The 15,226-nt window shown below is 40.2% G+C and overlaps 1 protein-coding gene across 1 annotated transcript in view; it reads left to right on the forward strand.

The window, feature by feature from the left end:
- The window catches only part of pdlim2 (PDZ and LIM domain 2 (mystique)), a 45,954-nt gene that overhangs the window by 1,800 nt on the left and 28,928 nt on the right, over positions 1 to 15,226 (forward strand). The window contains exons 2-3 of the mRNA XM_073467163.1: positions 11,012 to 11,140; positions 13,023 to 13,174. Coding sequence (XP_073323264.1) covers positions 11,048 to 11,140; positions 13,023 to 13,174 — 245 coding nt within the window. The 5' untranslated portion in view covers positions 11,012 to 11,047. The remainder of the gene's footprint in view (positions 1 to 11,011; positions 11,141 to 13,022; positions 13,175 to 15,226) is intronic.

Here is a 15,226-nt window from a genome sequence, read left to right on the forward strand (position 1 = left end):
ACAAGCTGTATGGACCTATTTCATTTATGTTTTTTTTTTTTTTACATTTTAAAACAAGACCCCATCTACTTCAGTTGTTTAGGAGAATGCTTCAACACTGTTTCTCTGTGAAGCTCCAGAAATGTATAAAACTAACTATAAACTTGGCTGAGTAGATTAATGACTCAATTTTTAATTTTTGGTCGAGCTGTTCCTTTAAGGTGTTCGTTGGCGTTCCTGTATAATCCAGAACAGTCCCTGTGAAACCTCATATTCCTGAACCCTTCACCGCCTGCTGTTTGTGTACCTTCCCCATTGTGTCTGAGCCTTTCATGTGTGTACTCTACCTTTCCCTCCTCTCACTTTATATTGTGTTTGTTTCCTGATGGCTTTGTTATTTTTGTTTTTGAGTGAGTGCACGCGAGAGAGAAAGAGAGAGAGAGAGAGAGAGAGAGGGAGAGGGAGAGGGAGAGGGAGAACACTGTGCTGTTCCTCAGATAGGATGAGGCTAAAGCCATCAAGGAACCAAAAACAGACCACTGTAATTTAGGATAGAGCAAAGCAGCAGCTTTTTAAGAAAACAGGGAAAAGGCCAACTCGTTACCTTCTAATTCAGGGAAAGAATTTTTTTTGTTTGTGTTACAATTGCATTGAGGTTTTAACTGACGCAGAAGAACATTTTTGTCTTCTAGTTTTGTTACCGTGTTGTGTCTTCAGGGCCTATGAACGTGTGCACGGTCATGCAGGAAGTCTGACAGATGCAAGTGGGGTATTTTTTGGCCTGTGGTTTTCAGATTTAACTGATACAGAGGAGTTATGTCTGTTCTTTCTTTCACACTGCATCAGATTAAGTAGAAAAAGCAGTTTCTCACTAGGCATCAAACGATGGGCTGAGGTGCACCGTTGCAGGAGCGTGCACGTAATGAACAAAGCTGGCAGTTGCTTGGTGTTTCTTTCGAGAAGAGCGCCTAATGGTGCATGCAGAGGATGTGGTGAAGTGAACTGATTGCTGAGCAGCAGAGTGTGTAGTCTGTGAACTGCAGTAACATGATCTCCAGATGATGATGATGATGATGATGATGCAGAGGGAGATAAGCCGAGCCAATAGCACACTTAACTGTTCTTGTCTCGTTATCTCACGGTGGAAACAATCCAGTCCAGTGTTGCAGTGCTGCAGCAAACTGGTAAAGGGATGATGGGAAATCTTAGAAATAGTTTTTTTTTGTATTGCAGTAGATGATGAGATTATGTCACTTTTTTTATAGGATTATTCCACACGAAAATGAGAATTCTGTCATTATCTGCTCACCCACGTGCCAATGGAAGTCCATAAAAGTCCACAAAACATTTATGGATTTTCGCAACAAAACAGCATTGCAGCATTCTGCTAAATGACTTAAGTAGATGGGGATTTGCTCCAGAAATATTTTGTGGACTACAAAACTTCATCCGACTTTCCATCGACATATGGGTGAGAAGATAATGACTGAATTTTTATTTTTGGGTGAACTTGTCCTTTAAGATTACGTCCAAGGCGCGCGCACCCTTTTAATGGGAGTAACCCACGAACATTTAAGGTATGGCTTCGTCTGTAATTATTTTTATGACAAAAGCGTGATTAGCGATAATATATAACCGCAGAAACTCATCAACCAACACCCTCTTTTGGCGTCATGTGTTATTGTTTGATATTTTCTCATCTCCCTAGTGACTGCAGCTATATCTGACCCAATGGGTGTGATTTGGAGAATACCTAGAATGTTATTCCACTCTGCTCAGGCCGGGGAGAGGCTTGCTATTGCATTCTTCTCCTTTTTATTCAGTGGGTGTGTGTGTGTCTCCAGGTAGGTGCCGGCCTGCCAGGGTAACTGCATGACACACAGGGTAGAGTCAACATCTGACTGCATCACTGACGAGAGCTGTGGAAAGTTCACACTGGTGAAAGGCCACCAGCGAGAGCCTGTGGACGAGCATGATTCATCCCAGGAATATTCCCGGGCAGCCGCTGTGGTTCATCAGAGAGAGAGAGTGTGTGTGCCTTTGCATCAAAGCTCAGCAAAATCTCTCAGTTGAATGCATTGCGTCTGCTATGTTCATCAGCCATTCTTTCAGCATTAGCTTGTCGGGGGAGCCAGTGCTTGTTCATTTCAATTCAGTGGATTTGGCCCAGAGTTGAGGAAGAAGAAAAACAGTCTCTGTTAAGAACTGACTCAGGGAAGAGGTGAAGGGTAGATGTAGGTGGCCAGGTTCAGCTGCCAGACATTTTATTAGACAGAGGTTTAGTCAGATATCTGTTTAGTTAATCTAATCCAATTCTGTTTTCATTAATATTTGATTTCCACTACAGGACATATGATTACATCTTGTTTTTCCAAATGTTTCATTCCTCAGAATAAATGAGGTGTTAATTCTCAGGGTTAGCTTTGTTAAACACCATGATGGTTGTGGTTTCCTGCGAAGCAGATATTTATTGGTTTCCCATTTCACTCTGCATGTTTATCAGGCCACGCATTCTTTCCATTTGATGCATTATAACAGTTTTCAGTACTAATACTAAGTAGAGGTGTGAGAATTTCTCCATTTTTAAGATGCATTGCGATACGGACATGGAAGATTCTGCATCGATGCAGAGACGGAGCATAATGGAGAGTCTGCAGCTTATGTTGATTGTTGATTATCCTCAGCCGGACTATAAAATTGCGTTGCGATGTTGCTGGAAACTGAAATGCTGCAGATGGATAAATGTTTTCTTTTTGTAATGTTTATGTATTGAAAAGATACAGCTTTTATTTTGTAGACATCTGTAGTCTGATTATTGGAAGGACTTTCCGAATAAAAGGGGAATTTAAATGATGAAGATGTAGCCATGTGCAGTAATATAGATCACTGAGGATACCAAACACTGAGATGCATCGAGAATCGTTTTGCGTTCAAATCGTTGACAGCTGAATCGTAATCGAATCGTGAGGCCAGTGAAGATTCACACCTCTAATACTAAGGTATACTATACAGGATTTCCTAAAAAAAACAAAAAAAAAAACAATGTAGCCTCATACAAATACTAAACTGGCACTCAATACAGTAGATACCTCTTCACACTGTACTCACTCATAGATACCAGCCACCTAAATACATTGTTTATCATCAAGATCCATGCCTTGTACCCTGAGAAAGTGTCGAAAAACACCGTCTCACAATGGTAAAGAAAGTGAGAGAGAATTCCTGGATCTTCACCAGCTGATATATGTATCATGTATAACATTTGCCGAATTTACAAGAAAGCCCTAATAATTAAGAATTTGTCATCGGCAGCATTTCAAAAGTTTCAAAAAGTTTTTCTAAACTCAACAACTCACAAAATTTGGCGATTTTGTAGTGGAGTCTGGACTCACTTCCAGCAGCCATGGACATGGATGAAAACATAACCTCCTTGGCGCAGGTCATAATCCCGCTCAGTTATCACTTACGAGCCACTAGAAGAGACCCTACCTTTGCCCGTGTTGTGTTATTTAGTACTTTTGCTTTGAGTTAAGCGTTTGTGTTTGACAACCTGGGAATGACACTCGACTCTTAATCATCTTGTTTACAAAGATGAAATTTGACAAATCCTGCATAGTAAGCCTTTTTAAATACTAAAATAACTGTAAACATGGCTACTGGTTACCATAGCAGTATTGTGGTGACATGCTGATCAAAGTTAATGACTCATCAGGGTTGAGTCATCATAATTTCTGCCACACTCCAGTAAATTACACACACAGTTTCAGACTTGTTTTAGCACGTTTCACTCCTTCACCCCAAATTACCCATAACTTTGTCACGGTAAACACACCAAATTAAAGATTTATGCACATCAGTTAGGTGTTAGGTGACCACCAGGGAGTTTTACTGAGGCTTGTGGCACGTGTTTTTTCTCATTTCTAGGTAAACGTAAGATCATATACCGCAAACCCAAGGTGACATATTTATATTTATGTGTGAAAGAAAAATTCTGCTACACATTTAGTATCACATACTAAGAATTGTTTTGTTTAACCTTTATTCACCAGGTCAAAAAGAAGCGTTAAAAATCAGTACTAAAAATCAGTCGTACAGTTTTAGCTTCACCATAAATTTGAGAAAGTAAAAGAAAACAGTTCTCTGGTTTTGACACAATGATGTTCCGATTTGATCCTTTAGTTTTCTGCATGAGCACAAGTGATGTTATTGAAAACCTTTTGCAGATGAAACCCTTCAGGCTCTCTGCATGTTCGTGCAATGAGTCTTGAATCCAGCATTTGAAGACGGCCTCTTCTTTACCTTCATACCTCCAATATCTCTTTTGCCTGTAGGGACAATCTCTCATAGACGTGACAAGTGCCTTTAACATATAGAGAATGCAGATGACGGCTAAAACTTCCTCTAGTGAGTGAAAAATGGTAATATGGAAACTGAAATGCTGTCTCAGCTCCTGTGGTGTTTACCCTTTTCAACATCTGATCAATCCTGCCATTAAATATGTCATTTTATTTTTAGATATTGTGAAATGACAAAGGTGGTGGTGTTTTTTTGTTTTTTTTACTGGTTTTAAAGGCTACATTACAGTAAAATGAAGAACAATGTTAAACTTACCTGACTGTTCTACCCAATTAGTCATTATATCTACATTGCTGATGGTTCTTTATAAAAAAATCTCATTATTTTAATGTTTTGTGAAAGTACCAATAGTCATCCCTACAGTATTGAGGTATTTGGACAAGTATATTGTGATATTTGAATTTCTCTGTCAGTCCTAGCAGTAATGAAGTGCTTTTGAGGAGATGTCAAAATATTAAGATATATGATGTGTATGGAAATAAAGCCTTAAAATATTGTAATATAACTTGAAGGCCATATGGATATAACCTTACCAATAACCCTCACCTAAAAAAAGTGGTTGAGGAAATCTTCTGGCAAATCTTTTGCTTGAAATATCACTATAGCAACTAATTGATTATCAAATATCTGCTGATTTATTTTTCTGGCAATTTACTGATTATCAACTCAAGGCTACATTCATTTTAGCTTACCTAATACAATCACAACTGAGTGTATGAGCCAGTGGATGAATCTGTTGAGGAGATTTGAATTCTGACTCTTGTAGTCCGTCAAACGATACACCTTCTTTTTGTCGGTGCGTTGGAATGCAAGTAAGTCATTGTGTGCACAATTCAAACACATCGCGTCAGGCGGAAGTGAGAGTATTTCACTCCACCCATAGCTACAGCTCTCCTCACGCCGACCTCCTGCCGTGCAGCTGATGCTGAGCTGCGAGCCATAGAGATGACTTCATGACTAGAATTCTTCTCATTGTGTCTGTCGCGTTGAATTGTGATGCCAAACTGGCGCGGCAGCAAAAGCGGCGAGATGTCACCAGAACAGAATTCACCTTTTATGTGTATTGGCAGCTTCCCAGCAGCACTTTTGTGTGATAGTGGGGTTTCATCAAACAGCGTTCAGCACTTTGCTTTATGTGAGCAGCAGCGCAGTCTTAAAACTTCATCAGTGGCCAATTAAGCACCATGAGCGTGCCAATTATCCTCTCCACCACAATGTGTTGTTTGTCTTCTGCACTGTTTGTCCGCTCTGCTGCATTCCTTCACCGTCCCTTCACTTTGACATTATCCACCACTCGCGTTTTTTACGATGCAGGCAGTGAACGTTTACGCAGAGAATTAGCAGGGTGCTCAGTTGATAATGAGAGCTCTATAGGAGACGTTGCAGAAGCTCATGGTACTAATTGACACCCCCAAAGGCTGGGAAACTTTGGGGCGGCTGCTCCCTGTCATTATCACAACTGCACTTATTTCTTGAGGCCACAGCAATTAAGAGACTCTAATGATGGTGAGCCCAGTAACCCTGCTAATTGGCCCAGACTGTTAATAACTAACTGGGTCTGCACTGCGTGTCCCAAGCACTTGTGGAATGTGCGGCCGATGAAATGGGCCAGCGCTTGGAGGGATTTAGGGGAGTGCGTGGCTGATGTCCTAGATCCACTTCATTGTAATATCCAGAGCCTTTCCGTATTTACTCCTCATACTTTGATCTGTATTACGCATTGTCCGTAAGCGTTGACAGGCTTTTATCACTTTATTTATGGTTATTGAGTTAGATTATAATTTCCATTCCACTGTTGGCCACAGCGTGTATTTCTGTCTGCACTGTCTGATATGATGTGCTTTGGAGTATGAGTAAACTTTGTATTGAGATCATCAGATATTAACCCATGATTGACAATGACAGTGTGTATACAGAGGTGCAAAAATATGGTAAAGCTGCAACTACTGCTACTGTCTTATCTGCTAAATGGTTTCATGCTTCTGTATATGCATGAAACATTTTAATAATCCATGATTATGGGAAAGATAATAAATATACTGAGAAAAAAATCCAAATTAAAGTGCATTTTGATTTAAAGATCTGGAAATAAACTTCAACATGACACTGTCTCTTTAGAAAGGATCAGGCGCATTAGCTTTCTAAGGATGATGCAAGACCAGTCTCTGTTTGTGTTGTGAGTCAAACAACAGATGATGTACACTTGTTTCGGTGGAGACATTTAATTTTTCGAGAGGAGCAGTGTGTACTTTAAATGGCTTATGTCATTGTCTATGGGTGCAGCTATGTATTACCTGTTGCACTGGCGTCTTTCGGTAACAATGAATGCACATTTTCTCAGTGAGGAGTGCAGATGCAGCTGTGTGTGTGTGTGTGTGTGTGTGTGTGTGTGTGTGTGTGTGTGTGTGTGTGTGTGTGTGTGTGTGTGTGTGTGTGTGTGTGTGTGTGTGTGTGTGTGTGTGTGTGTGTGTGTGTGTGTGTGTGTGTGTGTGTGTGTGTGTGTGTGGGCCTTGATGTGTTTATGATCCTGTAAGTGCTCCTCCCATTATCACTTTACACCACAGAGCTTTGTGTCTCCACCTGCATTCTTTGCATTTATACAACAGACCAGCTTCATATTAACCATGAGCAGTTTTAGTAAAACTGTAGAGCTGCAACAATCACTCAAGCTAACTATTTTGATAATTGACTGATCAGTTTGAGTGTGTTACCCCTCAGAGTTGCCATAAGGCAGGGTTTGCGTATCAGCTCAGTAAGCGTGCCTTGCCGATGCCTCCCGCTGTTGCCCTGACTGTAGCCTAGTTGTGTTCAGCCTCTGAAGCTTGAAATCAAGTTGCCTGCCTAACTATACAGAGAGAGCTAAGCTAAGACAGCGCAAATAACTGGAAGACACATTAACAGCAGGGGGACTTTTAAATCACAATGTTACGATGGTCCCGTTGAGGACTGTCAGCCAATCGTCTATCGTCCCAACCCAAGTGGACAAAACAAGACATACGAGGACGTCATCTTGCGCTTTGGGAAACATAAATTTACATTTTTCACCATTTTCTGACATTGTAGACCCAACAACTAACCGATTAGTCGTGAAAATAATCAATAGATTAATCGACAGTGTAAATTGTTGGTTAGTTGCAGCCTTAGTAAACCAGCAGATGAATCTACTATTTCAATGCTGAAAAGTTTATTCTGCTGTGGTCTTGGCCTACTGATAGGGCTACAGTCAAAAAGTTATATTTTGCCATTATTTTGACAGATGTTGTGATATAATTCATGATTGTTATGGATGATTCGATTTTACATTGAAAAACCAGTAAAATCATGATGATGTGGCATTTCTCCCGGTCTCTGCCAAACAAACATGTTTTCTTACATCTGGAGAACAAGCTTTGTAGGCCAGAGCATCTCTGCAGCGCTACAAAATGTCATCAAAACATTGTTTTGTGACACATTTTACCTTTAAAAAATAATTGCACGGTGTAAAAAGGCTCTGACCAGAAAATGGCTTAAGAAAGACAAACCAACAATAAACGAGTGGATTGATGTAATTTACAATATATATGTTATGGAGAGAATTACATTTAAACTAAGAAACCAAACTGATATTTTTAAAGAGAACTGGTCAAAATGGCTCAGCTATGTGTTAACTGTAAGACCTGATTTCATATAGACCGCAAAGACAAGGTCAAACCCTCCATCAAGATTTTATTTTTAATCTTTCCCCTATTTTTGAGCAGCATCCTTATATTCTTATGTATGATGTGCTTATTTTGGCTTTGCTGCTTCACATAATGCACAATCCTCCCCTTGTCATGTTATGTTTGTTATGTTGTATGTTTTTTGTTTTTTGTGCCCAATTGGCACATATGTGTGTGTTACTAAGAAAAAAACAATAAAAAGTATATAAAAAATAAATAAATAAATAATTGCACTTCTTGCGATTTGGAAATTGCACTTAGTCATATTGGGATTTTGATTATTTTGCAATTGATTGTGCAGCCCTATCCACTGATATTTTAGAAGATGGTGTCAGGGAGTTTAGTTTATCTTGGTCTGGATGAATAGAGTTAGAGACACTCCTTCCAAAACAGTAAAGGTTTCTTGACTGTATTTGAAAGGCTCTCACTTATTGCCAACATCACTGTCATTTTTCGCAACCCATCTCATTACCCTGTTGTACCTTTCTGATAAAGACCTTATCATCCTTGTCATGCTGTTTGTGTCAACAGTTTCACACTGATAACATGAGGAGAACTTGAGACTGAGTGACTTCTTGGTAGGAAGCCCAAACACAACCCCAAAGCACATGGGTATTATCATAAAGCAGTCAAGGAACATGAAGCTGGATAGCCAATAATCACTGCCAAAATAACGGTGATAAGCGCACAGCTTTTACTCATGTGGATACTTATTTCTGTGCATCTACAGAGATGAGCTCATGCAGAAGGTTCCACAGACTGCTGGAAATGATGGACTTGCCACCGACAGCAGCACACTGTCATTATGATTCTGTATTTTGTGATGTTTTGAAAACTCAGGCGTCTCCAGTAATTAAAGAGCTACATCTGGGGAATCCATTCCTCGTCTGTCCTGTCATGTAGCTGTGTAGTTTTGTGATGGATAAAAATACTTAACAGAATCTTCAGCCTTAACATACAACATACTAGTTTGTGACCCAAACATATTGTTCCGATAAAGAGATCTGCCCAATTTGGAAAAGAAGCGAAGAATCAAAAAGGCCAGTGGATGATATTACAATATGATTTGTTCTTCTTAATACTGGATAAATGCCATTTCATCCGCCTCCAAGAGAATGGAACAATCAGAGCTCCTCACATGGTTTCACTAAACATTGGCGTCTCCAATGAATTGATTTTAAACACTGCATTGACAGTTTTACATTCTCAAATTCACAACAGACTGTGTGGAAAGCAAAATCTGTACATTTTCGTGCAAACCCAAACCAGATATAAATAAGTGTGTGTGTGTGTGTATGTATGTATATATATATATATATATATATATATATATATATATATATATATATATATATATATATATATATATATATATATATATATATATATATACACATATATATATATATATATATATATATACACATATATATATATATATATATATATATACACATATATATATATATATATATATATATATATACACATATATATATATATATATATATATATATATATATATATATATATATATATATATATATATATATATATATGTATATATATATATATATATATATATATATATGTATATATATATATATATATATATATATATGTATATATATATATATATATATATATATATGTATATATATGTATATATATATATGAGTTGTTTATTTATGCTGTCCATTTTTATAAACATGTCTCAAAGGGCGTCCATACTAGATGTCATGTATCATACTACACCACTGTGTACAGTAGACATAAACATTAAACACAGTGGTCACAGCTCCTTGTACACTGTGCTCCCGCGACGTTTTCTTTGCATTTACGTTCCTTTTCTCAAAAGGGCATTTGGCTTTAATGAAACGCTCTGGTTTTACAGGCACTTTAGCGATGTTGGTCATGTGTCTCTGGTTTCAGATTCTTCCCATTCCTGTTTGATGTGGTTACACAATCCGTGTCAGGGGGACTTAGGCCAGTGGAAGTGAGGTGTTGCCGGAGATGAAAGGCGGCTGATGCAAATGTTCACTGTCTTCATCTGTTGATCCAATATTAAGCCTGGCCAGCAGTAGGACTGCAGCAATGCTTATTTTCATTACTATCTGCCAGTTAAATTCATGTTAAAGAGATTCATTGTTATCAAATATTTAAAAATAGTGAAAAATTCTCCTCCCCATTTTTCCAGAGCCTAAAATTTCTTCTTTTGTCCGAACAACAGTCTGAACCCTTGCAGATACAGTCGTATATTTGATATTGAATGTCTTCTGTGAATATTTTATCCAATTTTTGATGATGAAAAAATGTTAGCACAGATGCTAGCTGCCACATTTGATTTCAATTAACGCCTTGGGAGAGTCTTTCGACCAATCAGAGGCTGGAGTGTATGCCAGCGTGTACTCAGAACCGCTAACTTGGACCCAAAGTGAAGAATTGGCATGTCCCACATTAACCACCACAGCCTGATGTCTGAGGTGATCACACCATCAATGTGTGCTTCAACTTTTGTACATGTTTTTTTTCCCCCCTGCTTGCCAAGACTTTTGAAGACAATTTTCAAAAGCCAAGAAAGTATTCATTAAACAAACTTAAGTGAGATTCAGTTTCCACTGTATTTTTTTGCCCTTTAACTGTTTGCACATTCATGTAGCATCACTGCAACATACATATTCTGATAGCCCAGGTTGACCTGGAAAAATGACGTACATAACTTGATTGTGCATTACAGGGTTGATTTTACGCAAGCACTATTACACAAAGGGACCAGGCAAACAGGACAGTAGGAAAAAACAATAGCGTAGGTCTCAGGGGTAAAGTATGTCTGTCTTAAATGATTAATCAGTAATCAAAATAGTTTCAACTATTTGACCAATCGTTGGAGCTCTATCCCACAGACATTCAGCAATGTGCATGTTTATGACCCACATGTTGCTCACACTCAATCTCATCTTCACTGTGTCTCTTTTCAGGGTTCTGACAAGAGTGTGTGCTGACCTGATCACTAAATGGCGCTGACAGTGAACCTTATCGGCCCGTCACCATGGGGCTTCAGAATATTTGGAGGAAGGGACTTCAAGAAGGCCATAACCGTATCAAAGGTACTCGTCAACAGTTTCCACGCTGAACCTAGTCGCACCTTATCAAACCATATCCTCTGTTTTCGTGAAAGCACAGCCTGTAATGGCATGTCATGCAAAGTCAACTTCCTCCTCACTACGACCCTTTTCTTGTCTTTGTTTGTGTTCGCGGGCCGCTCTGTACCTATTTCCTTGACTACTGAAGCCGCTGGAATAGAATGGAAGCAGATTACATTAGAAGGAAACCACTGATTACAGTTACAGTGGAAGTTGAGGTGGGAGGTGAGGAGTTCCTGATTCCAGAGTTCAGTGTGAGAGTGTGAGTTTATGCTGGCGTGCTGATGTGCATGCGTTACCACGTGCATCTGTAAATTTGTACTTCAGCACGTGCATGATGTTTTTAGTGACCATGTTTTCCACGTCACTGTTTAAAAAAAGGGGAAGGTGGAATAGAAGAAGCGGAAACGTTACCACTGTAAGCAGACAGCACGCAGTAAACACCACCAGGAAACTCCGACTCAGACTAACTCCTGCGTGCCAGAGACACCCAGTTCTGCCCACTGCACATCCTCAGCCTGGATTTTTCCAGAGAGACTTCCCCCAGTAGTCCCTCAGACCATAAAGGATAAATTATGGCTAAAGCATGGCAGAGTACCAGTGTTTCACTCAGACTTGGACTTCAAAGGCATTTATTGTTCGCCCCCTTCACAATTTAAGCTAGAAAAACATGTCTTCCCATGATAAATGGGCTTTAAGTCAGATATTTTGACTGCTATCCAATAAACAACACCATGTTTGCTTGTCTCAAATATCAAACGGGTTCTCTGACGTGACAGGGTTTCCTGCTGAGGGAGAAACTTCATCACTGAGCTTGTTTTGCAAAGCCCAGTTTGAGAAACAGCCTCTCACCCCCACCCACCAGTAGATATAGGGCCCAACCATCTGAAGAGGTTGGCACTTGGCACACAGACGACATAGATGTCCTCTTTTATTCCTGTTGGCCTGAAAGATAGCGTAGCCCCGATTCACTCGGGCACAGACCCCCAGCTGCTCTTGGTTTATGTGAAACCAGGCGTGTCCTGATCAGAAAAGGCACGCACTATTGTGGGTCACCACAGCAACGCTTAATTGCCTCTCGAGTGGGCCCACAGACATGGCACCTCTGCCCTCATGCTTGGCTAAACTGACAAACAGCCTGTTGACTGGCATTCTCTCTCTTTTTGCATCCATTTTTCCTCCAAAGATGTAAGAGTGAGACTTTCATCCTCTCTGATTGGCTCTTTATTCATTTTGGTCTGCATTCTTTGTTTTATTGCCTCCCTCTGTTTACAATTGTGTTGGGAGTAATGTTTGTGGCAAATGTCGTGCTTCTTTTTAAGCCTGTGTGTTTGGGTGTGTATGCCTGGGACACAGGACCAAGCTGATATGGAGGCTAAGACGTTATGTTTCAGCCCATTAGTTTGGAATTCCCTCTGATGTGGTGGTATAGCATTGACTTTGACATGCGGTGAGGCTGGTTGCAAAGGTCAGGCCCAGTCAAACCATCAAGTAGTGTCACACTAATGACTTTCCCCCGAGGGTGTCATGAATCTGTCCGCTGTTGACCGGCACTGCCTCATTCCATGTGTGTGAAACGCTGCGGCCTCTGTTGGTATTTATTTGTTATGATTTGTGGTGAGGGACCGTTGGATTAAGAGCGTAGCAAAAGTGTGAAGCAATTGTCAACACGTTTCCTTATTTACATTTGTTGATGCTGAGTAGCAGCAGCTGATGAATTGTCCACACGTTCATAAGATACAAATCTGTCTATTCTTGCCAGATGAATAGCATCCATAAAAGTATCGTTCAGAGCAGGACCTGGGGCCAGTGGGACCTAACTGGAGCTCTTTCTTCTGTTCAACAGGTCAACGGGGGCAGCAAGGCGCATCAGGCAGACATGCAACCTGGCGACATCATCTTGGAGATCAACGGGGAAAACACTGCTGACATGCTGAACGTGGAGGCCCAGAACAAGATCAAGAACTCCAAGACTCAGCTGCAGCTGGTGGTGGAGAGGTACGCTGCTGTGCAGATCTGCTATGGAAAGAAATGCTCCTGTTACCATGACTTAGAGTTTGTGTCGAGCATATGTATACTTCGGATTTATAAACATAAATGCATACTAGGGGTGTAATGGTTAGAGGGTTGCCAAGGTGACAACATTTCTCCACCAACTAATAAGCTCATGACAACGCGTAAAATCTGTAGAGCGCTGTTTTGATTTACAGTTAATGCAAACTGACCATTTCCTGCTGCTGCAGCTTCACATTAAAAGCAGAGCAAGTCATTTTCAGCGTTTTTTTTTTTTTTTTACAGCAAGTCAGTTTAAAATAAGTCAGGGAGAAATGGAACAGGGAGCAGCTGTTAGATGAAGAGCTTCCCAGTGAGGTAACCAACTTCTTTTCCCTCATCAACGTTATCAGGTTCCCTATTAGCACGGGGTTTAAATCCTTTTGCTTTTCACTTTGACAACTTGGGGAAGGGAATCACAGAGAAACTCATGATACGATATGATTCACCTGATGTTGCCCACGATAATGATGCAAGGATTCTGCGATAATCGATACATTGCATACATACACGATATCTGTCGAACTGAAGAATACAAAATACACCTAAAAAGGCAAAGTGCATTATGGATTTACTCACTGCATTGTGGTGTCAGTTTCACAGATTTTGACACTGAGTCTTAACTCGCTTCTGTTGGTGTGTGCCATCATTCCAATGTGTTGCATGTTTTGATAAAGATATCGATAATGGCATCTGGAGCTCAACGCCACCACCAACCAAACCACCGCCACTGCTGGATCACAACTTCATCTCCTTTACTTTCACTTTTAAAAACTCCAACTAACTGATGTTTACCATATGTCCCGACCCTGAAAGCAAAAAAAAAAAAAAAAATGCTTTTCAAGTAGAGAAAGAGTTCATGGAGAAGGGAGGGAGAAGTCTAAAGAGCTCAAAATCTCCAGCAACACTTGTAGTATATAGAACAACTTTATTATTAGACCGATGTGTTTCAGCTTGTGACCGTCAAATTCATCAAAATATACTTTTCCCCCTTAAATTGGACTCCTTTCTCTTCTCAAAATTTGTTTTGTTGGACTGTTGGACTGTTGGACCCGGTTCTCACTCTGTGATGGCCTGCTGTAAACAGCAGCCCGGTTCTGTTGAATGACTGACTCTAAATGGTGCATTCAGGGCTGCTCATTTAGGGCTTCCATTTCGACCAACACTTTTTATTGCACAAGACCAGTCTTAAAAGAAGTGTTTATTTATTTTTGTTTGCTTAGTAACGAAGGTATGAACCAAACTGAGGCTCAAAAAATGAAGTCTGAACAATACAGTGCCGTGCAGCCTTCTTCTGCATAGTTCCCCATATGCATATCTTTAGTGTCCCTAATTCTCTGTGTTCGTGCCAAGACCACAATCACTCCAGTTCCCATCTCCCTTTACACTGTTTTCAACTATATCATGCAAGCACTGTACAAACAAAACAAGTGATTGTAATCAGGGGAAATGCCAGCATGTATGAGAGCCACACAGTTCCCTTCCCTGGTCCTTCTTAATAAACATTGTTTTGAGATTTGTCAGGACCATGTTGGATGACGGGGAGTTGGCTGCTTAAATGGTTTTCCTCTGAGCCAGGACTGCTCTTGGCTGGCATTTTGATTAAAAGGTCCTCCCTAAATCCTCATTTCTTGTCACTGTTGCCCCTCATCACTCTCTTTCTTAATCATTCTCTCTTATTGCACCCAGACGTGCGCACACACACACACTCTCACACTCGTGTATTTTCCCATACTTCCTCCCTGGATGTCTTGCGTCCATGTGAGTGAATTTTTTCCTGCTGACCTCATGTCTCCCACCAGGCCAGAAACAACAGCATAACCCCTTGCTTGCCCAGAACAATGCCACTGTGTACTTCTGCCATGCCTTTAATCCCATTCTGTTATTTGTCAGCGGTTTTCAGCCCCAACACTTTAATGTACCTCACAGGCTCCTGCCTCCTGTCTGGTCAAGCAACAAATTTGGGTTACTTTTAGATTTTCTCGCAAGAGGTTTGTA

This window comes from Pagrus major, chromosome 5 (genome assembly GCF_040436345.1).
Source record: "Pagrus major chromosome 5, Pma_NU_1.0".
In the NCBI taxonomy this organism is placed as follows: Eukaryota; Metazoa; Chordata; class Actinopteri; order Spariformes; family Sparidae; genus Pagrus; species Pagrus major.